Consider the following 27,453-nt stretch of genomic DNA (forward strand, 5'->3'; position numbering starts at 1 on the left):
TCAACCGTGGAAGATTATAAGAGTCCAAGAATTTATCCATTTCTTCCAGGTTCTCATTTTTAGTGGCGTAGAGTTTTTCAAAGTAGTTTCTGATTACCCTTTGAATCTCTGTCATATCAGTAGTGATCTCTCCTTTTTCATTCCTGATACGAGTTATCAAGTTTCTCTCTCTCTCTTTCTTTGTTAGGTTTGCCAGTGGTCTATCAATCTTGTTTATTTTTTCAAAGAACCAACTTCTGCTTTCGTTGATCTTTCGGATTGTTTTTTGAGTTTCCACTTCGTTGATTTCTGCTCTCAGCTTTGTTATTTCCTTCTGTCTTCCTGTTCTTGGGTCCTTTTGTTGAGCATTTTCTAGTTCTATTAGCTGTGTCATTAAGCTACTCAGGTAAGCTCCTTCTTCCTTCCTGATGTGTGCTTGCAAAGCTATAAATTTTCCTCTCAGTACTGCTTTTGCTGTGTCCCATAAGTTCTGAGAGTTTGTGTCTTTATTGTCATTTGTTTCCAGGAACCTTTTTATTTCCTCCTTGATTTCATCTCGGACCCACTGGTTATTGAGCATGAGGCTGTTTAACTTCCAGGTGTTAAAGTGTTTCTTCTGAGTCCCTTTGGAGTTCACAAATAATTTCAGAGCCTTGTGGTCAGCGAAGGTAGTCTGCAAAATTTCTATCCTCTTGATCTTATGGAGGTATGTTTTATGTGCCAGCATGTAGTCTATCCTGGAGAATGTCCCATGTACATTGGAGAAGAATGTGTATCCAGGTTTCTGGGGATGGAGTGTCCTATATATATCCACTAGGCCTCTTTCTTCCATTTCTCTCCTCAGGTCTAGTATATTCTTGTTGGGTTTCAGTCTGGTTGACCTGTCCAGTGTTGACAAAGCCGTGTTTAGGTCCCCCACAATTATTGTGTTGTTGTTGATATTATTTTTCAGATTTGTCAGCAGTTGTATTAAATATTTTGCTGGCCCCTCATTCGGTGCATATATGTTTAGGAGAGTGAATTCTTCCTGCTCTACGTACCCCTTGATTAATATAAAATGTCCGTCTTTGTCCCTTACAACCTTCCTGAGTATAAAGTTTGCATTATCTGATATTAGTATGGCCACTCCAGCTTTTTTATGGGTGTTGTTTGCTTGGATAACTTTTCTCCAGCCTTTTATTTTGAGTCTATGTTTGTTCTGACTATTCAGGTGCGTTTCTTGTAGGCAGCAGAAGGTTGGATTGAGTTTTTTGATCCATTTAGCCACTCTGTGTCTCTTAACTGGTGCATTTAGTCCATTGACGTTGAGAGAAAGAATTGTCCTGGGATTTAACGCCATCTTTATTTCAAAATTTGGTGTGTCTTTTGGGTAGTCTTGTCTTAGATTAGGTCTTTCAGTTTTTCTCTTAAGACTGGTTTTGTGTCTGTGAAGTTTCTGAGCTGTTTTTTGTCTGTGAAACCATGTATTCTTCCATCAAACCGGAAAGTGAGTTTTGCTGGGTATAGTATTCTGGGTGAAGCATTCATTTCATTCAGTCTTGTCACAATATCCCACCACTGCTTTCTGGCATTGAGCGTTTCTGGTGACAGGTCTGCTGTAAATCTCAGGGAAGCTTGCTTGAACATGATTTCCCCTTTTGATCTTGCTGTTTTCAGAATTCTGTCTCTATCTGTGGGATTTGTCATTGTGACTAGGATGTGTCTTGGGGTGGTTTTTCTGGGGTCTCTTTTGGTTGGTACTCTTCGGGCATGCAGGATTTGATCACATATATTCTTTAGCTCTGGGAGTTTCTCTTTAATGATGTTCTTGACCATTGATTCTTCCTGGAAATTTTCTTCCTGGGTCTCTGGGACTCCAATGATTCTTAAGTTGTTTCTGTTGATCTTATCATAGACTTCTATTTTCGTCTGTTCCCATTCTTTGACTAATTTTTCCATTGTCTGCTCATTTGCTTTAAGTTTTTTGTCCAATCTCTCCTGCTGTATGGAATTGTTATGTATCTCATCTTCCACAGCACCAAGTCTATTCTCAGCTTCTGATACCCTGTCCCAGAGCTTATCCATTTTGTCATTCACTTCGTTTACTGAGTTTTTCAGGCCTGTTAGTTGACATGTTATTTCAGTTTGGAGTTTTGTCATTTCTGCCTTCATATTTTCTTGGTTCTTATTAGTGTTCTGTTCAACTCGATCCATGGTTTCTTGGAGTCTGTTGAGCACCTTCCATATTGCTAGTCTAAAGTCCTTATCTGAGAGGTTGATTAGTTGTTCAGTCATTATCTGGTCCTCAGAATTGTCATCTTCATTCTCTATGTCTGATGCTGGCCTGCGCTGTTTCCCCATTGTCACATTTGTATTGTGGGTTTTTCTACGTGTTGTAGTGGTATTCATTGTCTATATGATGTAGGCAGCACACTCCTCTGGCTCCTCCCTTTCTGGATGGGCTGACTTGCCTCTAAGGGAGGGGAGTCCTCCGTGGATGAAGCCTCACACTGGGTCAAATCTTAGGCCCGAGCATGTAACAGAGAAGACAGTCCAGAGAGAAATGTTTGCTTCTGTGATATAGCGCCGTTCTTAGTGTGATTTTTCCTTCTTGTTGCAATGGAGTTCTTTCCTTAGAAAGAGTGCACGGCCGCGTAGCGAAGCGGAGTGGCCGTGCTCCTCTGAGCCTCTTTTTGCCCCACTCGCAAGAGTTTCACGCAAGAGGACAGTAGACAGACATAGACAGGTCACACTCACAGTCTTTCACAGCTGAGCCCCACTGGGCCGGTGTACTTTCGCGGATTTTCCCCGCCTGGTGTCACACACAGGGAGCCAGCTTTTGCAAAGGATAGCCGGTTTTTATGCTCTGAAGTCCCTCCCTGAAAATGGCGTCTGGGCGAGCGAGGTTTCTGGAGGCTCTTTTTGCCCCACTCGCAAGAGTTTCACGCAAGAGGACAGTAGACAGACATAGACAGGTCACACTCACAGTCTTTCACAGCTGAGCCCCACTGGGCCGGTGTACTTTCGCGGATTTTCCCCGCCTGGTGTCACACACAGGGAGCCAGCTTTTGCAAAGGATAGCCGGTTTTTATGCTCTGAAGTCCCTCCCTGAAAATGGCGTCTGGGCGAGCGAGGTTTCTGGAGGCTCTTTTTGCCCCACTCGCAAGAGTTTCACGCAAGAGGACAGTAGACAGACATAGACAGGTCACACTCACAGTCTTTCACAGCTGAGCCCCACTGGGCCGGTGTACTTTCGCGGATTTTCCCCGCCTGGTGTCACACACAGGGAGCCAGCTTTTGCAAAGGATAGCCGGCTTTTATGCTCTGAAGTCCCTCCCTGAAAATGGCGTCTGGGCGAGCGAGGTTTCTGGAGGCTCTTTTTGCCCCACTCGCAAGAGTTTCACGCAAGAGGACAGTAGACAGACATAGACAGGTCACACTCACAGTCTTTCACAGCTGAGCCCCACTGGGCCGGTGTACTTTCGCCTCTCATTCACTTCTGGTGGGAATGTCTGGTCCAGCCGTTTTTTGGAAAACAATATGAACATTCCTCAAATACTAGAAATTGAGCTTCCATATGACCCAACAATACCATTCCTAGGAATATACCCTAGGTGCACAAAATAATGCAGAAAAATTCCCTGCTTTCCTATGTCATTGCAGCACTATTCACAACAGCCAGAATCTGGAAAAAAAACAAGTTCCCAAGAACAGTGGGCACTTTAGTGGATTAAAAAAACTTGGTTACATTTACACATGTAATACTATGCAACTGTTAGGGAAAATTAGTCATGCAATTTCCTTATACATGGGTGGATGTGGAAAATATTATTCTGAGCAAAATAAGTCAGTGGGAGAGGAATAAACATAAAATAATCACACTCATTTGTGTGATATTGAAAAAGATAGCATGATATTAATATTCAGAGACAATACTACAGACAAGGGCCAAGACAAACAATTCATAATAGGAAGCTTGCCACAAATAGTAGAGGAATGCTGTTAGGACATGGATGGGACCACTATAACAATGATAGTTGAAAATGTTCGTTCTGGGGGCTGGAACAATAACACAGTGGTAAGGCATTTGCCTTGCATGCAGATGACACGGAACAGACCTGGGTTCCATCCTTGGTATCTCATATGATCCCTGAGCCTGCCAGAAGCAATTTCTGAGCACAGAGCTAGGAGTAACTCCTGAGAACTGTCAGATGTGACTCATAAAAAAATGTTCACTCTGGACAAAAGTAGGGTAAAGACAGGATATAGTGGTATGCAAGATATAATATTGTAATACTATTATAGTAATATTGCAAACAACATTGTCTAAAAGAGAAAAAAGAAAGTGAGAGGAGAGAGTGAAAGAAAGAGGAGAAAGAGAATGAGAGAGAGAAAAGGGAAGAAAAATGTCTGCTCCATAGGCAGGCAATTGGGGAGGTTGGGAAGAAAATTGGGAACACTACTGGCAGGAAATATGCACTGGTGAAGAGTGTTGTACATTTTATGACTGAAACTCAATCATGAATAACTTTGCATCTGTGAAAAATAATCTGTTCTATGAAAAAATTGTACTATGAACATTCTTGTAAATATGGTAATAAATAAACTATGGTATTAAATAAAGTAATACAATTTGTAAAATATTTTTGACCTGATCTTTTTTTTAATTTTTATTTTTAATTATGAGAACAAAGATGCAAAGAAAGAAGAAAGGTAAAGTTACGGTGGAAGGACAATCACCCATAAACAGAATTCTCAGAAGAAGTCCCCTTGCTGATATCTTAACTTTGAACATTCAGTCAAAGAACATTAAACAGAACCCATATACAATTACTTTGTCCCTCAAGTCCCCATATTGTAATACATTATAATATTTCTTAGCAGCACAGAAAGCAATCTAAAGCCATAAAACTTATGTAACTCTTTAAACATTGAAGGCATAGTATTTTTCTACCTTTCCATGCACACACATATTAGTTTAAGTTAATCTCAAAAGTTTAAGTGGGTTTTTTTAAAATATATTTTTAAAATTAAAATTCTTTCAGGAACCCAAGCAATAGTACAGCAATAGTACACAAGGTAAAGTGTTTGCCTTGATGCAGCCAATTCAAATTTCACCCCATATGGTCTCCTACATTTACCATTCCAAACTCATGAAAAGTGATCCCTGAGTAAGAGATAGAAATAAATCATGAGCACGACCAGGGGATGGGGGAACAGTTTCATAAACAAACAAATGTTTCTAAGCTTACATTTATAGGCTTTTGATCATTGACATTCTAGCATGAAAGAATCATCACTACAGAATTCTAACATTTTTTACTTTTTTTCCACAAAGGCATGGCAGAAAAAAGAAAATGAAAAAAAAAAAAGGTGGGGATTAAATTTGTTTAACTGAAAAGATGAAAAGTGGGAAAAGGCACGTGTTTAATTTAACATTCTTGACTTACCTGAACATTATTTTCTGCAGTAACAAGTGCTGTCTGAAGTTTCTGGCATGTGCCACGAAGACTTCCAGCCTCATCCTGAACCATCTGTAATTCAGTCTTTAATTTTCCTATAGTTTTTCGTAAAATTGCTTCTTGCCCCTGAAATTCCTTTCTAAGATCAGCTTCCTTTTCTTTGCTAGCTTGCAGGTTTTCTGCTGTAAAAAGCTGTGACCTTTTCAAATTATCAAGTTCATGTTCATAAAAAGACTGAGCTTTTTTCAACTTGCCTTCATAATCCTCAATTAGCTTTTTCTGTTCAAGCCTTAGCTCTTCAAGTGTTTTGTTTAAGTCCTCCACCTCTATTCTGTGCAGTTCCTCTGCCTTCTCCAGCCCTTTATTAACAGAGGTACTGTGATCCTGCTGTGACCTCAATAGCTCTTGGACTTCTCTTCTGTGAGCAGCTCGCAAATCTTCCAATGCTAACCTTTTATCTTTTTCAAACTGCACTTGGAGTTGTCCAAAACTCCTTAATCTCTCCTCAAATTTCCTCCTAATCTCTTCAACCTCTCTAGACATGGTTACAATACGCTGAACATGTTGGGCTTCAGCACAAAGTTGCATGTCCTCAACTCTGTGCTTATAAGCTTCAAATTCTGTCAAAGCCTGCTCTTTCATTTTTATATGCTCTTCTAATGATGCTTCTAAAACTTGAATCTTTCTCCTAAGGTCTGACTCCTCTATTACTGTGCTTTTATACTGCAATATTTTTTCCCTTGTTTCTGCAAGAATTTGTTGAATTTCTTCTTCATGAGCATCATTGAGGGCTTGGATTGCAGATTCGTGCTCATCATTTTTGGTATTCAAAGCATATATTACCTGCATAGTTTCAAAGAAGAAGAGAGAAGAATACAGGAAACAGATTATTTTCTAACTTGAAAGATAATTATTTTGTTTGAACTAGGTTTTCATTATACATAATACTGGTTGTGGTAAATATTGAAATTTGGTGTATAGCTATAATACTATCAGATTAATTTACTTAGCAACTTTTTACCTTAGCACAATGTTAAAATTTTCATCTATTTTTTTTTAGAGTAGAATTTTAAAGCATTCAAAATTAGTTATGTATTACTACAAATGAAACAGTGAAGAAGGGAAAGTTAAAGGAAGCCAAACTAATCTGATTTCATGGGCAGCTGTTTTGGGGATAGGAGAAAGCCTCATGAAGAGGTTCCTGCACTATATTGGTATCCTAGAGATGAGTGAGACTTGGCATAGCATTAGTTCCATCTAAACAAATCCTCCCAATAATTTCTTTCATCTATTTAATGTTTAATATATTGTTTTATTTAAACATCTTTTTTGTTTTTGTTTTTGCTTTTTTGAGCCACACCCAGCCTGGCTTTATGCTCAGAAATCGCTTCTGGCAGACTCCTGAGACCATATGAGATACTGGGAATCAAACCAGGGTCTGTCCCAGGTCTGCTGTGTTCAAGGCAAACACCTTGAACAAACACCAAAGGACTAAACACTATTTAAATAAATATTTAAACAAGTTTGTACATAACAGTTTTGTTCCACAGATAAATTTGTTTTTGATTTACAGTCATACAATGTAAAACAACCTTCACCAGTGCACATTTCCTGCCACCAATGTCCCCAGTTTCCCTCTCACCCTCCCCAATGTCCTCTTCCCTCCCACCCACCTCCCCCAACTGCTAGTGTTCAATATATTTTAAATCAGGAATGTCCTTTACTGGGCCAAAGTGATAGCACAGTGGTAAGGCATTTGCCTTTCATGCGGTCAAACCAGGATGGACCCTACCAGGTTCAATCCCTGGCATTTCATAGGGTCCCCAGAGCTCGAGCTTTCCAAGGAGTAATTTCTGAGAACAGAGCCAGGAGTAACCCCTGAGTGCTGCTGGGTGTGTCCCCTCCCCCCCAAAAAAGAAAGAAATGTCCTTTACTAATTCTCTTTGGTCTGTTTTTTTTTTCACACTTGCTGGGGATTCTCAGACACTGGTAACAAACAGTATCAATCATCTCAATGTGTGGCAACATCTAGGATTGAGATCACTGTCCTCAGTTTATCTTAAGCCACTGAGCGATCTTCCAGGCCTCCTGTGTTCAGTTTTTAAAGTTGATGCCTTTTTTTCTTCTCAATAGCCTCCTCATAAAATGCAATTAGTACTTTTCTGCTCACATAGAAATTTCAGTTTCCCCTTTACCAAATTTTCCCTCTGCCGTCAAGTTCAGATAAATTCCTCATCAAGAATTCTATTCTCAGGCTCAGAGAGATAGCACAGCGGTGTTTGCCTTGCAAGCAGCCGATCCAGGACCAAAGGTGGTTGGTTCGAATCCCGGTGTCCCATATGGTCCCCCATGCTTGCCAGGAGCTATTTCTGAGCAGACAGCCAGGAGTAACCCCTGAGCATCACCGGGTGTGGCCCAAAAACCGAAATAAAAAAATAAATAAATAAAAAAGAATTCTATTCTCAATAGAAATCATTATTTTCATTTTGATTCTCAGGTCTTATTAATTCCATTCAAGTTTACCCAATCTTAATCCCAAAAACAACATATTTCCTTTTCAGCAATACTCTCATACTTGTGTTTTCCCTAACATCCTTATTATACCGTAGTGGTCAGAGTGTAGTATTCCTGAATATCACCTAAAACTTGTACTTTCTTCTGATGTTAAAAAAGAAAGAGGTGAGCACTACAGAACTCATAATTCAAAGACTAAAAAACTAGTGTGAACTGGAACAACAGTAGAGGGGTTAGGATGCTTTCTTTATATGCAGCTGACCCAGGTTTGATCCCCAGCATCCCATACAGTCCCCCAGATTAGCTAGAAATGACCTCTGAGCAAAGAACCAAAAATAAGCTTTGAACAGAGCTGGGTGTGGCCCAAAATAAAAGCAAAACAAATAAAAAATAGTATGAGTTTTGTCCATTTCAATTATTTTATTTTTTTTTAATTTATTGAATCACCGTACAAAGTTTCAAAGCTGTTCATAATTAATTTTCAACTTTGTCTATTTTAATTTGACTTTTCTAGAAGGGTAACTGAGAAATGAATCCCTGTACTAAAAACCAGAAATAGCAGTTAAGATGCAAAGATGTTGCAATTTTTTCAGAGAACTTATTTTAATTATTACTATTATTTTATTGTTATTGAGGTAATATGGGTAAACAGTGTTAATAATAATGCTTTTGGTATATTAAACTACTTACATCTATATAGTTTAATATATTATGTATATTAATACTTAAATACTTAAAATTAATATATATTATATAGTTTAACATATATTAAACTACATATACATATATATGCCACCACAAAAATGTCAAAGATCATCTCTATAACTGTCTTATATGATTTCTTTTTGTGTTTTTTTGGGGGGAGGGCATACTTGGTGGTACTCAGGGGTTACTTCTAGCTCTGCAATCAGAAATTACTCCTGGCAGGCTTAAGGACCATATGGTATGTTGGGGATCAAAACCAGTCAGCAGCATGCAAGGCAAAAGCCCTACCCACTGTGCTATAGCTCTGGCCCCTCTCACATGACTCTAGTCACCACTTCTTGTCTCATTCCTCCTATTCTCCCTCCTCTTACTTGGTAACTTCAGTTATGCCCTAACATAAAGGTTTTGTTTCCATTGGAATGGAAATGTTCATCCATTCCTTTGCTTTACAACATGAGTGAGATCACTTGATGTTTTTTTTCCTTTGACTAATTCATTTAAAATGACTCCTTCTAGTACCACCCAATTGCAAAAAACAATTGAGTAGTATTAATCAATCCACAATTTCTATAATCACTCTCCTTGCACTGGTGATCTGAGCTGTTTCCAGAATCTGACTATTATAAATACTGCTACACTGAACATATGTTCCTGGGATAGACAGAAGTAAAATCACTGTCAATCCCAGGAACACAAAAACATTATATCAAGAATACACTTATGCACACTTATGTTCAGTGCATGTTTTAATGTCTTGAGAAGTCTCTATACTGTTTTCTGTAAAAGTTGAGGGGTGGGCCAGAGTGATAACAAAGTGGTAAGGCATTTGCCTAACATGCAGCGACCTGGGACAGATGGTGGTTCAAATTCCGGTATCTGATATGGTCCCCCGAGTAACCCCTAAACGCTGCTGGGTGTGGCCCAAAAACAAAAACAAAAAAAACAAAAAACAAAAAAAAGTTAAGGGGTATGTACAGATGAAGGAGGATGAATCAGATCACACATGCCCTTATAAGAACTGTCATATGCCTTTGCACAAATTAAGATTATGAGATGACCAATATGATTTCATATGCAAATTAAGGTATGTAAATTGATCTATTAGCAACCTGGCCCCTCTTTCCTCTCCTCTCATAAAATAAGGTCCTCCTTGTAGAGAACAACTGAAATCGACTATCTGTCTTGTCACAGAGCCTGAGGGATCAAAATCCTACTATTAAATCTGAATTGACTCCTTCTAGGACTGTAATTCTCCATAAACTACATTGGCTGTTCATACTATTTTATGAGAAATAGCCTGATATCAAAGTATAATACTTGACAAATGACAAAATCTCATCTGTCTTGCACAGCTAGCCCTTCTCCCACCAATAGCTGGCATGGTCCTGGAGCATAGCTTGTGCTGATCCTGAGTCCCCATGTAATTCTCCCTCCTAGAAGTTAGGAAACCTAATGGTGTATAGAGGACAAAGATCAAAGACTTGAGGACAATCAATGAAACTACTGTTCCAATCCATCTCTCAGTCCTAACCCATAATGCCCCTTAGGAAATATTCCTCCCTCACCCAGGAAGTTCACCAAGTTTCATTGTTAGACCTAAAGAATTCTTTTTTTGGAGCCTGAAAGATAGTACAGGGCTTAAGGTACTTCCCTGGTATGTGGCTGAATCTGGTTTGATTTCCAGCACTATCTGCCAGAAGTCATACTGAGCACAGAACCAGGAGGAAGCCCTAAGAACTTCTAAATATGACCCAAAATAAAACAAAAATATTGATTATAACCCACACTCCCTAGCTACCACTGTGTAAATAGCCTATCTTCACTATTTCAAGACTAGTCGCTGCTGTGCAACACCTCCAAATTCCACAATACTTATAGCACAGTAGGAGCACAGCAAATTAAATGGTAAAGTAGCATAGAAGCCAATGAAACTCAATAAGCAAAAAAAACAAAGCAGGATGTTAAAGTAGCAACAAAGAGTTCAGTAAATCCTTAATGACTTTAATAATACCACAGTAAGATGTCAAAATTTTCACAAATTTTCTTTGACTAAACTATTTTTTTTATAATTCAATTTACCATTCATTGTAACAAGCAATATAAAATAAAATTATTCTGTGCCTGCTCAGGAGTTGGGTGGGTGAAAGAATTGGTGTTGGAATGTTTGATGCCAAAAGCAACTGTATTATGAACCACTTTGTAAACCATATGTTTAAATAAAGTTTTATTAAAGAATGCTTTTTTATGTGTTCCCATGGCAGAGGCTTGAATATCACATATTCAAGTTTGAGTAGAATATGTTTCTAAAATATTGGACATTGGGCCAGAGTAGTAGCACAGCAGTATGGCATTTGCCTTGCACATGGCCAACATGAGACAGAATCAAATTTAATTTCTGGAATCCCACATGGTGCCCCAAGCCTGCCAGGAGTGATTTCTGAGTGCAGAGCCAGGAGTAATCCCTGAGCACTGCCAGGTGTGTTCCTAAAACAATAAACAAACAAGTCAATAACAATGTTAAACATGAGTTAAGAAGTCTTCAGTCGAATTATTAGTGACAAAAATGCCACTCATGGGCTATGTGAGTGGTTCACATATCTCATACATCTTGCTGTGTGTCCCCATAATACTTGTGATAGCCCCCATTTATTTAGAAAAGCATTTGACAGAGACATGGAGGATTTGCAATTAAAAGTGGAAAAAAATACCCAATATATTGATGTTTTGTATTCCGTTCCTCTACAGAATAGGAATCCTAAGAACATAACCATTGAGACCCTTAATTTTTAGCATAATATCAAGTTACTAGGAGTAAGGTCAAACCAATAAACAAGTTTATCTGGAAGTAATTTTAATCCCAGGTACCAAGATCTTAGGTCAAGTAATAATTCAGATTACGCCTGACATTGCCACACCCACAACCAGGAGACAATTCCAAGTCTTTGGGGTCTAACTGAACATTGTAGATACTGAATTATGAAACATGGTGAAACCCTATATGAAAGCTTGACAGATGTGGAACAGATCCCACTTTTGTGGGGACAAAAACAGGAGGCTTCTTTTTTAGGCCTTCCATAAAACAATCTTTAACACAAGCCCCCACTCTAGCTTTGCCACAGCTGATAATTTTTTATTTTGTTTCTTAAATATTAGACAAGAGTTTGGGAGCCTTCAGCCAAGTTATTCAGGACAAAAATGTCAATGATAGAAGGGGGTGAAGTGATAGCATAGTGGTAGAGTGTTTGCCTTGCACACGGCCAAACTCACACAAACTCGGATTGATTACCAGCATCCCATATGGTTCCCAGAACCTGTCAGAAGCAATTTCTTAGTGCAGAGCCAGGAATAACCCCTGAGCACTACCAGGTGAGATCCAAACACCTCGCCCCCCCCCTCCCGCCAATGCCACTGATAGTCTACTTGAGCAAAATGTTCAAGTGTTAGGATATAAGAGTCTAAAAACATATCTGAAGATACAAAAGCACAGTAACACACTATGTTATAAAATAGTGAAACAGAACAGTAAAGGAAAAAGGAGATGATTTTAAAAGTAAAGACATTTAAAAAGACAAATAACAAGGAAGTTTTATGGTGAAAGTTCTAATTCACTGTGTATTTAAACTAGAGATCAGCAAATTATCTACCATAGTCTGAAATCAAAATACATTTGTTGCTTCTATTTGTAAAAAGTTTTCTCAGAGCACGGCTATGTTAACTATTTTTATATTGCCTGTTAACACTTTCCCACAATAGTAGAATTGCACAGCTGTAGAAAAGACTATATTACTGGGCCAGAGAGATAGTACATGCATTACAGTACTTGCCTTGCATGTGGCCAATCCTGATTCATTGCTAGAACTGAGTGTAGTACACCCAGGAGTGATTCCTGAACACAGATCCCAGAGAAAGCCCTGAAAACCACCAAGAGTGATCTAACCTGCCCTAAATAAACACCATAGATAACCATGTAGGAGTAGCTTTCTCTTTAACTTATGTTTCTCAAGCCAAGTTAATATAAATGCCTGTGTTCCTTGAACAGATAAAATATGTAATTCAAGAGGCCAGAGCAGTAGCACAATAGTGGGGAGTCTGCTTTGCACACAGCTGACTCAGGATGGATCTGAGTTAGATCCCCCGCATCCCATATGGCTGAGCACATAGCAGGAGTAAACCTCGAGTGCTGCTGGTGTGGCCCAAAAACAAAGCAAGACAAACAAAAAAGATATAACTCAAGTAACATAAATGGCCCTAACTAAATTCTGTCCCTAACTTGAAGCTTCTCGATATTAAATAGAGATATGATTTATGCTACTCTAGTGAAATGGTTAAGAGAGCAACTGATCCCTGACTTTCAAAAAATGACATTTTTGAAAATCATAAAGCACCATGCGATAATGTCTCCTTATTACTTGCATCATTTTATTTATGGAGAAAATGAGACCGATTTTAAAAGAAACTTCAGTAAGTGATCATAATCATCCATAAAATTGGTCATTATTGTCCACACAGGAGAAAGAATGTCTTTTTTCATAACTATTTTAAAAGACATTAGAGTAATTTTCAGTTTTTATGGAGCTATGAACATTCATGGAATGGGGCAGAATAATCATTTCAGCAATTTCATGCAATTTCACAGTTCCATTTTTGCCAATAATGCACAATTTAACTATATAGTCTATCATGAATAAGCAATAGTGAGTAATTTTTACTGTTTCTATAAAGGTTTCCTGACATTCTTCACCACAGACAAAATTAGAACTATTCCAGATAATAGTTTTTTTAAATGCTAAGTAAAAAATAGTTTTTGAAATAATCTTCATTGTTGCCTATTATGGACTAAATTATGTCTCCCCTACACTCCATAAACTCTTATTCCCAGTATGATGATATTTTGAAGAGTCTTGGGAAGTAATTAAGTTTATATAATGCCAAGAAGCTGGAGTCCTTATGATAGGATTTAAGGACATGGCAAGATAGAGTTCTGATATGCAAGACTGAGGCTTTTTCATTTGCTTTTGCTGTCCCAGAAATTGAAGTCAGGTCCTAATACATGCCAAGTATGCATTCTATTACTGAACTATATTCAAACCCTAATACTTTGGCAGTAATTAGAATATATTTGGGCAGGAGAGAGCAAAACAGTTAGGCATTTATCTTGCTTTTGGCCAACGCTGGTTTTAGTTTCCGGTACCACATATGGTCGTCCCCCAAGCAGTACCAGCAGTCATTCCGAAGCACAGAGCAAGGAAGTTTATGAATAACAACAAATATGACCCAACCCCCTTCCCTGGCTCTGCAAAAAATTAAATGTATTCACAGTAAAATGTAACTCATTAGTAATAATACTAAGTACTTTCATAGAAATGTATGTGAGGGGTCAGAGCAATAATATAATGGATATGGCACTTGCCTTGAATCACAGGAGTGATCCCTAAGCACAAAGCTAGGAGTAAGCCCGGAGCACTACCACGTATAGCCCTCTAACCAAAAAGAAAAAAAAATGAAACTAAAAAAGAAAAGTATATTATAACAGCTTAAAGTATTAAATTTTTACAATCATGCCAACATGCTCAACAATGCTAAAGTAACAGAATACTTTAACATGATGGTGTAATCAGTTCCCCTGAGCTCTTGCAAGAGTGATACCTGTGTCAAGAGCCAGGAGTAAGCCTGGTGGGTATGCTGCACCGCCAAAAATATGGCACATTCAAATGTAAGACTACAAAACTATTCAAAAGAATGACTTAGGAAACTTTTATAATGTTTTAATCATGTCATGTAAATCAAATATGGAATAGTTCATAATATAAGATATTATAAAAGAAAAAAGTTAAATGAGTGTACTTGTATATGAGATTTAAAATTTGTAAAGGGTAAAGTACTTGCCTTGCTTGCTGCTGATCCAAGCATAAATATATATTTAACAATAGGTTAAAATATGGTTCAGCAGAACAACATTTACTTGCTTTGCATGTTTCACATATACATGTGGTACAATTATATGCATTACAAAAATTTTAAGGAATTAAGCCTCAATTTACAGTCTCATAAAATGTCCAATCACATATCAATTTCCATTCATTGTAAGTAAAAGGACGGAAGATATGGAGTTCAAGGTGAGTTGAAGGTTACCAATTTCTATTCATAAAGGGTAGGTTTGTCTCAGCATTTAATCATTCCCATTATTTTCTTAGCCCAGTTTATTTTAAAGAAAAAGAAACAAAGGCAATTTATCATATATTATGTAATCAGATTTATTTTGCAAAAGACTCATGTTCAAATGAAACATTTATGAGACAGTTAACACAACAAAGTTCACTTAGATTTATTTGAGCCAAAGGTACCATAAAACTTTAATTTTAAATTATAATTGGAAATTATAATTCTGCTAATGTTCAAGTATTCTCCTTTATAACAAAATAGACTTTGCCAGATGACTTAACTTATGAAATAGCTAACAGGGGGCTTATCACAGGTTTATTATTTTATTTTATTTTTTTCATTTTGGATCACACCTGGTGATGCTTAGGGGTTATTCTGCACTCAAGAATCTCTCCTGGCAGTACTCTGGGGACCATATGGGATGCCAGGATAAAACCCAGGCCTGCTATGTGCAAGGCATGTACTTACCTCGGTACAATCTCTCCAAACTACAAGTCTTATTACTTAAGGTGTGTGTTATTGGTTCTGTAGTACTGATTGTAGCACCAGTGTACTATCTCTCCAGAGCGCATGGCCTATTACTATTATATATGGTGTGTAAAATTGGTTCTGTGCTACCAAACTTTAACCAAAACTAAGTAAATGAATTAAACAGTTTACCAAATTTTAAAGATTTATTACACATGTTCAATACATTTTATATGCAAAATATCCCCAAATATCCTTAATTAATCTCACTTTAGTACTGCTTAAAATAAAGCTTAAGATGGCATCTCTGGTTCAGAGGTAAATGGACAATGCCTGTTCTTCTGAGGCCTGAGCCAGGTCTTTATGACAATGTTGAGGATGTAAGGTCCCACTGCTTACAAGATTTGTGTGTTCCCATCTCTATAAAATAAAATAGGCACAAGATAACAATGATAACTGGTCACTTTCATGGTCATATAATCGTGAACAGAGAGAAAGTCTAATGCCAGGGAGAGCAAGATAAAGTTAAAAGTTCTTAGTGACTTATTTCATTTCTAAAGTTTAATTGAGAAATGGGTCTAATTTTAGGAGATAAGGAATCTACATACATTTTCTATTTATGTCTACAATAACATTAGACAGTGATTTTAAGATACTTTCATATTTGGAGCCAGGAAGGTGGCGCTAGAGGTAAGGTGTCTGCCTTGCAAGCACTAGCCTAGGACGGACTGTGGTTCGATCCCCTGGTGTCCCATATGGTCCACCCAAGCCAGGAGCAATTTCTGAGCTCATAGCCAGGTGTAACCCCTGAGCATCAAATGGGTATGGCCCAAAAACCAAAAAAAAAAAAAAAAAAAAAAGATACTTTCATATTTAAATATGTGTTAAATAAGGATGAATCTTACAATTGCCTAACCTTATAATTTTCAACCCATTAATGTTAAAATAATGATCCATCTTTTTGTTGTTGTTGTTGTTGTTTTGTTTGGGGGAGGGTTACACCTGGCAGCGCTCAGGGGTTACTCCTGGCTCTATGCTCAGAAATCACTTCTGGCTCGCTCAGGGGACCATATGGATGCTGGGATTCGAACCACCGTCCTCTGTATACAAGGCAAATGCCCTACCTCCATGATAATTTTCCGGCCCCAATTTAATCTTAAAATCAGCCATCATTATTAACTTAAAATCCTACAATATCAGTAGGAAGTACATGTAAATAAAATGTTTAAAATAGAACATAAAAATTTATTAAATCCACAAAAGTATCACCTAAATCATTAGCTTACAAGTAACCTAAGAAATCAGAAAAGTAGAAGGGACAAAAACACATATTAACCGTGTCTTTACCAAAAAAGGAGAGCTCAAGCAAGAAACCATGCAAAAAAAAAAGGCAAATGCAGAAATAATAAATGGGTTGTCAAAGTGAAAAAATACCTCAGAGTTGAGAAAGAGAAAAACCACTGAAAAGGAGACTAATTTGGCAAGCAGAGCACTGGAAAGTAAGTACTAATCCCAGGAATAATAGGCTGCTTTTAAATTGTTTTGGGGGGGGGTTTGGGTCACACCCAGTGATGCTCAAGGGTTATTCCTAGCTATTCGCTCAGAAATTGCTCCTGGCTTGGGGGGACCATATGTGATATTGGGGAATCAAATTGTGGTCTGTCCTAGCTAGGTTAGCGCAGGCAAGGCAGATGCCTTACCGCTTGCACCACCACTCTGGCCCCTGCTTCTAAGTTTTTAAAGAGTTAAAAACATTTGAAGTACAGAAATACAGTTCAAGCAATGTTGTACAACTTATGCCTTGCATATATAAATCCCTAGGTTCAATCCCTGGCAACATAATCCCCAAGCACTGCCAGGGGACAAGGTCCTCAAGCACCATCAAGCACCCATGGCACCCACATGGGAAAACAAGTACCTAAGATTTAGACATCAGTAAGCAAAGGGTCTCAATGGATATGTCATAAAGAACACATGCTGGGTCAGACAGACAGTGTAGTTGGAATGACACATGATTTGTGTGCAGCCAACTCAGGTTCTAAGTCCAGTACCAGATATGGTCCTCTCCCATCACAAGCACCAGCAGTAGTAATTTTAGGAGAAAGCCCTGAACACTATCTATCTGGTCCAAAAATACTGAAGAGCAAAAAGGCATACAAAAGCTAAGTATATAAAAATATGCCTAGTAAAAAGCACAAAACATTTTTATCTTTTATATATTATTTTTTCTTCATTTATTATTTTTATTTACCTATCTACTTTTCATCGATTTCTTTGTTTTGATGTGGTTATTGAAGTTGTTGTCCCCATCTATATTTATATTGTTCTTTTTTCTTCTTTTCTTTTCTTTCTTTAGGTGATCTGCCATGTTTTTTAACTCAAGACCATGGCTTTTTTTTGTGGTGCCTATCGTTATCACTGGAGTGCTCATTGAATATTTGACTCTTCTTTTTGTACTGTTGGGGTGTTTCACCTTCTTTTTCTCCATCTCTCAAACCAACGATGAGAGCCTCTAGAAGGATTCCCCCCCATTTTCGGCATATTAGACTTTTATCCCAGTTTATTACTTTTCTCTTCTTCAAATAAAACCACATAACTTGAATTATGTAGTCCTTCCTCCCAGTTAGAGGGGGAAATAAGGGAGGCACCAAGACCAAGACTACTAAGTAGTAAGCTAGGTACAGAGGGGACCACAATTTCTCTCAGCCCCGGGAAGTGAGGAAGGAGGATATGGGAGGTAGGACGAACACGGAGGTGTAGGGAGGACAAATCGGTGATGGGAACCCCCCTGATTTTATGTAAATGTGAACCTGTAATATTATTGTCAACAATATGTAAACCACTATGATCAAAATAAAAATTATATTAAAAATATGCCTGGTAACATTAGGGAATTGTGAATCAAATAATGAGAGTGAATCTGTTAGAATGGTCAAAATCCAGAACACCAGTAACATCAAATATTGGCAAAGATATGAATCAATGGGTACTCTCACTTGTTGCTGTTAGGAATATAAAATGATACAGCCAGTCAAGTTTAGCAGTTTCTCACAAAACACACTCTAACCATATGTCTTATCCCAGATAATTTGCTCCTCTTTATCCACTTGAACAGAAAACTTATGTTCTCACTAAAACACTGCACACAGATGTTCATACTAGCTTTATTCATAATTGCCAAACTTAGGAAACAATCATGCTATCCTTCAGTAAGTAAATGGATAAATTGTGGTATATCCAGATAATGGAATTAATTATATAAGCCAGACAGAATAGGAGCAAGTTTATTTTATGCAACAATAATCAGTATATTTTTAAGCACCCTAATCAATACTAAATTCTGAAGTATCTAACAAAATACACCTTTTGTTTTGTTTTGGAGTCACATTTGATATTATTCATGAATTACCTCTGGCTCTGTGCTCGAGAATCACTCTTGAAGGTGCTTGTGGGCACCATGATCAGTCCATTAGGCTCTCTCTCTCTCCAGCCCAAAATGTCCTTCTTAAAAAGTCAGTCTTTTCTTGAGAGGAAGAGCAGGCCAAGTCCCAACCTACAGAAGCTTCAGCAATTGATCCCATAATCCACAATCGCAGCCACACTAATGGCCCAACTTCACCATTGATCTCTGTAGAGGTGCCTAACCAGCCAAAATTCCAGGTATTTGGGCTGAGATCACCTGGACTTGTCAGAGTGAGGGTAAGCAGCTTTCCCTACCCACCTGCCCCTCTCTTAGTACTTCATGAAACCCTGGAACTGTAGCTATGACCCAAAGCTGCTACAATGTCAGCCACAGAACTTCACTCTCCTGGAACACATGACCACATATGGAGCCATGTGAACCCTCCAAATTTTTCAATACTGACAGACCAGTTGGTATGTGACAAATCAGATATCAAAGTAGCATAGAAATCACCTAAGGTTAACAAATAAAACCAATAACAACAGCTTAGTAAACCAATAAACAATGACTTAATGACCCCATTACAAAATATAATAATTTTGTTGTGACGAGCAACAAACAGCTTAGTAATCCTATAGGCAATGACTTAATGATCCATTGCAAAATATAATAATTTTCACAAAAATCTCCTTGTAATTTTTCTTTTTCTTTTGAATTTGTAAGTTATTTTATTTCTAAAACATTTTTTTCTAGACAAAGATGCAAAGAAAAGACTAGGTGAAGTTACAGTGGGAAGGCAATCACCCATAAACAGAATTCTCAAAAGAAATCCCCTTGCTGACACCTTAATTTTCAATTTTCAGCCAAAATAAAAAACATTAAGAAAAACAAAACACATACACAATTACTTTTCCCTCAATTCTCCAGATTGTAGTACATTATAACATTTCTTAGCAGTACACAAAGCAATCTAAAGCCACAAAATTTATGTAACTCCTTTAACATTAAAGGCTATAGTATTGTTGACACAGTTGATCATAATACATTATTTCATTAAGGATGAAAGGAGAACAGCAAAGACAGTGTTAGAGTAGCAATTGTTTGCATAGGCCCAGCAAGATATAAGGGACATGGAAAGGAAAAGCCTTGGCCTAAATACAAGGAGACCTTACCCCTGAAGTTTTCTGACATAAGACCAACTCTAGGCTTCAGGCATACTAGGTTGTCCAACCCAAGTCATTGTCTGTAGTGCCAATACACTTTTATTTTTCACACAGTCTCTGTTGTTGGTGTCAGGTTTCTGTACCTAAGGATCCTGGAATATGTCCATATCCTACATCAAAGTCAGGATGATGTGGAGCGTCCTTTAGTTTCACTCACAATTAGAGGGTGATGCAGAGAGCTTAGTCCTGAAAGCAGGTCGTTGTTGTTAAGTCCTCTGGGTGTTAAAGGAAAGTCGCTGTTAAAAAAGTTTATTCCAGAGCAGTGGTAGGTTCTTCCCTGGTAGAGGATTGCTTACAGGTGATGTAGTATACGACCATGGTTGTTTTGTAGATGGCATCCCTGGTTCAGGGGTAAATGGACAATGCCCGTTCTTCTGAGGCCTAAGCCAGGTCTTTGTGACAATGTTCAGAGTGTAAGATCCCACTGCATTACAAGATTTGTGTTCATATCTCTATTAGATAAAAACGAGTTTGTATATAATTTCCCATTTTAATGTGCCTATGCAAAGGAAGAACAATGCCACATGGTGTGATTGGTGCCTATGGGGACACTAGAACAAGTTCAACAATCTCCTTGACTTGGTTCTAACATAAACTTTAAATCAAGGGACACTTCTACAGACTTCCTTATTAAACAGATAACAAAGAGAAGAACAAACAAAGCAAATATATAGAGGAAAATTTTGAAATAGTTGGGTGGGGTGTTAAATTCAGTGAAACACTTTGGTTTGTGATTGACCTGTACAGTATTGAAGGCAAAATGGGTAAATGGGGGAAAATAATGGTTGGGACTGAGGCAGTAAAGGACTAGACATGAGCTTTTTAGGGTAGTGTCAAGGGCACAATACAAGATGGATATTATACATATGTAAAATATATGCATAGAATACTATCAACAAATATTGTATGCATGGAGGCATACAATTGTAATTAATTACAAATTGTAATTACAATTGCAATTTTTTCAATAATTCCATTACTATTTAGTTATAAACAAGCAACATAAAGTAAATTATTTCATGCCTGCCAAAGAGGCTGTTTCAGGGGTGGGTAGGAATCCACAATGGTGGAGGGAACTTTACACTAGTGGTAGAATTGGTGTTTGAACATTGAATGGTAGAAACAAATGTATTTGAGCAACCATGTGACCCATGGTGCTTAACTAAAGTAATAAAAAAAAATTAAGTCAAGAATCTTTAAAGAAATGGCTTCAAAGTCTCAGCTTTCCAAATATCTATTCTAAGGCATCAGACTTGAGTTCTGAGCTGGGATGTGGAATGCCTGAGTATCTCCTGAGACATGACTATAGTCTAAGAACTTTAGAGTTACATACTTAATTATCAGCTCTTATATTCTTTAAGTCAGAGATTCTGATGCATTCTTCCATTCTTAGTATTGGCTACTTAATTCATGCCTTAAAATAATTTTTCTTACCTATTTTGAACATAAGTACTTATATTCTAAATTTCCCATTTTCTTCCTTCAGGCTGTTCAAGAATAAAAATATACAAAAGTCTCACCTCTTAGTTCTTTCTATTGTTTTCCTCACCCCATACAAGAAGTCATTACTAGGGCCTATCAGTTGTACTTCCAAAATATGCCACAAATCTCTACACATCTCTCCATCTCCACAGCAACTGCCTGAATGCAAACCATCATATAAGTTCTGGCTTCTTTGCCAGAAACACTGCAGAAATTGCTAACTGATTTCCTACTTCCACTCAAGTATAATACAATCTACTCCTCATCCTGCAGCAAAGCAGTTATCTCAAAATATAAGTCACAACAGTCCCTGTTTTACTATCCTTCCAATTTTCCATTATATACAATGTTTGGTGGTCTTTAAAGCTGTAACGGATCTGTTCCCACACCTGAATTTAAGCTTAAAATGATTTTTACACAAGAATAAACAAATATGGGGCTGAAGAGACTCCACAGAGGTGAAGGTACTTACCTTATATGTGGCTGATCTGGGTTCAATCCCTGACAACCAATATAGCCCTCCAATCCCTACCAGGAGTAATTCCTGAGCACATAGCCAGGAGTAACCCCTGAGTATGCCAGGTATAGCCCCAAAATAAAACAAAACAAAAAGGGAATAAACAAACATGTTTAAGAGACAGTGCAAACTCAACAGGACTTGAATTTTCATATGCTGCATTTTCTTTTTTTTATATCTTTATTTAAACACCTTGATTACAAACATGATTGTGATTGGGTTTCAGTCATGTAAAGAATAACTCCCTTCACCAGTGCAATATTCCCATAACCAATGTCCCAAATCTCCCACCTCCCCACCAACTCTCGCCTGTGCTCTAGACAGGCATTCTACTTCCCTCATTCACTCACATTGTTGATAGTTCTCAATGTAGTTATTTCTCTAACTGCACTCACCACTCTTTGTGGTGAGCTTCATGTAGTGGGCTGAAACTTCTAGCCCTCCTCTTTTTTGTCTCTGAAAATTATTGCAAGAATGTCTTTTATTTTTCTTAAAACCCATAGATGAGTGAGACTATTCTGTGTCTCTCTCCCTCCCTCTGACTTATTTTACTCAGCATAATAGATTCCATGTACATCCATGTATAGAAAAATTTCATGACTTCATCTCTCCTGAGTGCTGATATGCTGCATTTTCTTAAAGAAGCACTCCAATATAATACGCAAATAAAAAGCAAGAGTATCAAAACTTTTTACTGAATTTAATAAATATACCTTTCCTTTATAAGTAGTAGAAAATCAATTAAGGGTTTTAAGTAAAGAAATAGCCTGCTTTGACTTGCATTTTGAAAAGGAATACAGGATGATCTCACACATGTAAGAAATATAGAATACATGGATGAGGAAATGTAATGTAGTTAAGTGGGATACTTAGCTAACCCTTGACTACAGAGCTTATAAAGCAAAGAAGAAAATAATTCAAGGAGGGAAGGAAGAAGATGAGAAAAGGAAGTAATGGAGAAACCGGGATCAGGGGCTTTTGATTCTAGAGATGTGGGAAAAGTGTTAAAGCTATATATCCAAAGCACAGACTCAACAATACTGAAAACATGAGATTTAAGTTGCAAATTCCAAACTTAGTAATGTGACTTTGCAGCAAGATGGTAGTTGGGGGGACAGGAGTTGGAAGTAGAAGTATGAAGCACTGATGGCGTTGATAGCTATGGAGGAATTGGTATTGAAATATTATATTCCTAAAACCAAAATATCAATAACTTTATAAATCAAGATTCTTTAAATAATCTTTAAAGACTATTTAAATTTAATTAAAGGAAAGCAAGGGACTGAATAGCAAGCTCAATTGAGTCATGGGGCTCAATTCCAAGCACTAGATCCCAGAGCACTAGTGGAAGCAACCCCTATACAATGAGCAAGGAGTATGCTCTGAGCACTCCTGGCTGTGTCAAAAAATAACAACAAAATCAAAATTTGGGTAATTCTGAAGAGGATATATTGAATGGGATGACACTAAGCAACATTCAAAGATATCAAGATAACTCAGGAGACCCCTGAGGTTCCTAACACAAATTTGTTTTGTGGGATGATGAGGGGTTTGAGTTGAGACCTAAGTGAAGAGTTATTAAAGAATATGGTCATGGCAAGGGAATCTGGTGGGTGACTCAACTCACCCACCACGTGAGGTGGTACCCTCTACCAGCATTCAGTAGGGCAAGAATTGTATGTCTTCTCTATTCACTTCATTCTATTTTCACCACAGCTCATCCTTGAGCAGCACATACCAATTTAGATTATTTACATGGCCACATACCAACAGTGATCTGCCATTTAGTGGTAATCTGGGATACCATTTATTTAAAATGGTTAGAACTCAGCTGCTGTTGCCAGGGTTTACTGCATAGGTTTTATCCCCTATCTACACAGCACAGTAGATACTTCTAAAATCACACTACATCAAACTTATCTTGCTTTTCTCTAAGATTGAATGTGTTTGGCCATTTTTCTTCCCAACAACTAAGTGATCATTATACTATCATTAATAACTTTTGCTCACCATAATAGGCATTTCCAATTTAATGTAGGGATAAGAAACAGTATAAGAGCCAAAAAGTGGTCCTTTAAAAACTTACACATTCATTACCCTCTGCCATTCTGATGGCGAAGAAGAGTGGCTGAGTAAGAAAAAAAGATTTAAGTCAATTATAACTTTACTGAGTGCAAAGATAAGGGCATATAAAATTAAATTCAGTAGTTAAAAAGAGAAATGCTATGCATACTTAATTTATGTGAAGAATTCTAAAATATAACAGCAGTATCCCAAATTGATCTCTCTGTTTTTCTGAAATATTTTTTCTTTTGTTTCCTGTGGTGATAAGCATTTTCAGGTTTCAATCCACTTCTCAGCAGGAACTACATATAGTCTAATGAGACAAATATTACAATGCTTTCCCTACTGAGAACATCTCAGTGCCATTCTAAAAGAATATCAAGAAAAGTAATGAAATTCCAGGAGCTTTCAAGTTGTATAATTCAAAATATTCACTGAAAAAAATTAGTTTAGTGACTGACTAAAAAAATGCACGCACTTCTCTTCCTAACCGATTTCCAGATTTTAAAAATAAAGTACATATTATCTATAACTATGAAAGAAAAACTAACACATATAAGCTTAGCAGTTACATAAAATAATTCAGAATTTTCTATAGTATAGATGATTTTAAGTAATTAATATATTTACTTTAACTATTACTAGGAATAACATAAGTAGTACATTAAATTCATTAAATTACAGATTAGTACTTAGCACAGAAGGAAATGGCAGAGAAATTCACATACTTTTGTTACACAATCCCTGTATTTAGGAATACTCTTGTTTGGATTCCTGAATTCCTATGCTTACATTCTGATTTGCTTATATAGAGGTAGTCATAGCATTAGTGCCACCTAGTTCTAATAGTAGTCTTACTTAATTTAAATATTAAATTTTATATTAAATATACATGTTTAATTTTATTAATATATGTGTACAAATTAAATATTGGCTTTACCATAGAATCCAAATATGGACACTTAAACCTGTAGGCCAGTAAACCAACAAATATGCAAAAAACATGCAAAGGTAATACTCTGGTAAAGAACTAAGAGAAAATTGAGGCTGGAGCAATAGCACAGCAGATAAGGTATTTGCCTTGCAAATGGCTGACTCAGATTTAATCTATTTAAGCCCATATGTTATCCTGCGCCTGTCTGGCATATCTGCATCTGGCAGGAGCAATTTCTGAGCACAGAGCAAGGAATAACCCGAGTGCTGCAGATGTGGCCCAAAACCTAAAAACAAAACAAAACAAAACAAAATCTTGTGAATCATATTAAATTTTTAATAGTACTATAGTACTGAGCAAGAGAAGTTGAAATAAAAGGCACATTAATAAAAATATTAAAAAATTAATAAAATATTAAAAATATTTTTAAAAATGCTGCTTTTTTACCTAGAAGAATGGAAATGGAAAAGAAAAACGACTTCAAAGGAAGAAACACATAAAAGAAAAAAAGGAAGAGGAAAATTCTATTTTAGGTTCTAGTCTTAAGTAGTGAGATTTTAGGTAGGTTCAGACAGTAATGTTAGGTTGAGATGGTAATGGAGGCTTTCTGGTATATCTTCTTCATTACTTGGTATATGTGACATGTCTAGTGGAGAATATTAATTCAATTTTGTACAAGTGGCATTACAGATGTGGCATATATGTTCAGTGATAATCTTAAAAGATGAAAAGGAGAAAAATATCCCCAAATTATTTAGGGCTCTACCAATCCACAGCAGCCTTTGGTTTTGGTTTTTGGTTTAGTGGGTCACAGGACTTACTCCTGACTGTACTGAGTGATCACTCCTGGCCGGGCTCAGGATACCATATGGGAATCCAACTCTGGTTGACCACATGCAAGGCAAGTGCTTTACATGCTGTTTTATAACTCTAGCCTCACAGCCAGCATTTAGACTCACCAAAATATGTCTTCTATTCAAGAATATAATTTTGCATAAGCATCAGAGTTACTAGCTAATAGTTTTACCATGCAGTGAATTTATCAGTTCTATCACTGAAATATTCAAATAGCTCCAAAAATATGAGCTATTTATATCATCTACCAAGAACTTTCTGCTTTTCCAAAGTGATAAAAATGTCAACATTCACAATTATTGAGTATTTTGATTATGATAAAATGATGAAACAAAAACCAAATCTCAACTTCCATAAATATTCAGTATTCAAATATTCAGCATTCTATTTGAATAGCCTATTATAATTCGCCCTGCATTGGGCTTTGTCCTCTATAAGACCATTCTGGTTAGCACTCACTGGTGAGCTGCTATATTTTAGTTTCTTCCTTTCTGAGACAAGCACTATTTATGAATTCTCCTTTCGCGAAGAATCTAAGGATAGAAATAAGAACTCAAATCAGATTGATAAATTTCTTTTACAACACAGTTAATAATTAATGCATAACTCTAAATCAATATAGGTTGCTACTTCCCTAAACTTTACAGGAAGTTTAATGCAATGTTAAAAATCTTGGACGGATTGTTAAAGGCTCTGAAATTATGTCCTATTGTTCAAATAGGAAATACCAGAAAGAGGGAGAGCAGTCACAATATCCAAAATGCATATCATTTGCATTATTTAGTAAAATTTCCAATTTTCTGCTATGTCTATCATTTGAAAACTCTACCTTACCAACAAAATTACCATATATCTGAAAGGACTTTGGGAAAATTTAGGGGAAGAGTGCTAATCTGAAGAATCTATAGCTCCCTTTAAAATGGCAAGTAAGAGTTTTTTCCTTAAAATGCATACTATGTTATTATCTCTCATATTTTTACTCTCAGGAAACTAGTGGATAATTGGGGAAAAAGCCAGCTCAACGTCCTGCAGTGCAAATGTAGCAATGTGGTGGAGGCTCAAATTTGATACCCGGCAGTACATGGTCCCCAGAGTAGCAATCTCTTAGCAATAAGTGATAAGTAACTCCTAATTAATTACAACCAAACGTGGCACCAAAATAAAACAACAAAATAAAGTGTGTGAATAATAAAATGCTGTAAATGATTTCCCCCTAATCCCATAAAGAAAACCTTTTGGCAGACGATAGTATCCAGAAATTGACAGAGTATTTCCTATATTCTTCAAATACTCTTCAGCAATGTGCTCTGAACAGGTTCTTTGATGAACTCAATTTCAAAACAAATGTACACTGTGACTTCCCCATTCTAACAAGCAACTCAAGGAGAATTGCAGGCTGTCTCTATCTGAGAATAGCAGATTCCAGGAAACAGGCTCTGACCCTTCACTTCACAGTTTAGACCAGGGGTGGTGAACACGGGGCTCTCGAGCCACATGCGGCTCCCAGCCAAAATGATTGTGGCTCTTTGCCTCTTATCATTATTTTGTATACTGTGGCTCTTTGCCAAGTTTGGATTTTGTTCTGCTGCATCTGAGGAGGGACCTCTGAGGAGAGATCTCCGAGCGCCACCACCCAAGCTGCGTCCTCCCATCTCCCATCCCCTCGGAAACAACTGCACGGGCCAGCGAGCGGGGAACCATGTTGC

General features: G+C 37.3%; 1 protein-coding gene and 1 long non-coding RNA gene across 2 annotated transcripts in view; both read right to left on the minus strand.

Annotated features, from left to right (window-relative positions):
* Positions 1-27,453, minus strand: part of LOC126006058 (uncharacterized) — a 684,655-nt gene that overhangs the window by 204,107 nt on the left and 453,095 nt on the right. The window lies entirely within an intron of this gene.
* The window catches only part of FAM184A (family with sequence similarity 184 member A), a 134,541-nt gene that overhangs the window by 83,868 nt on the left and 23,220 nt on the right, over positions 1-27,453 (minus strand). The window contains exon 2 of the mRNA XM_049771379.1: positions 5,409-6,263. Coding sequence (XP_049627336.1) covers positions 5,409-6,263 — 855 coding nt within the window. The remainder of the gene's footprint in view (positions 1-5,408; positions 6,264-27,453) is intronic.

The sequence above is a fragment of the Suncus etruscus genome, chromosome 4 (assembly GCF_024139225.1).
Source record: "Suncus etruscus isolate mSunEtr1 chromosome 4, mSunEtr1.pri.cur, whole genome shotgun sequence".
Classification (NCBI taxonomy): domain Eukaryota; kingdom Metazoa; phylum Chordata; class Mammalia; order Eulipotyphla; family Soricidae; genus Suncus; species Suncus etruscus.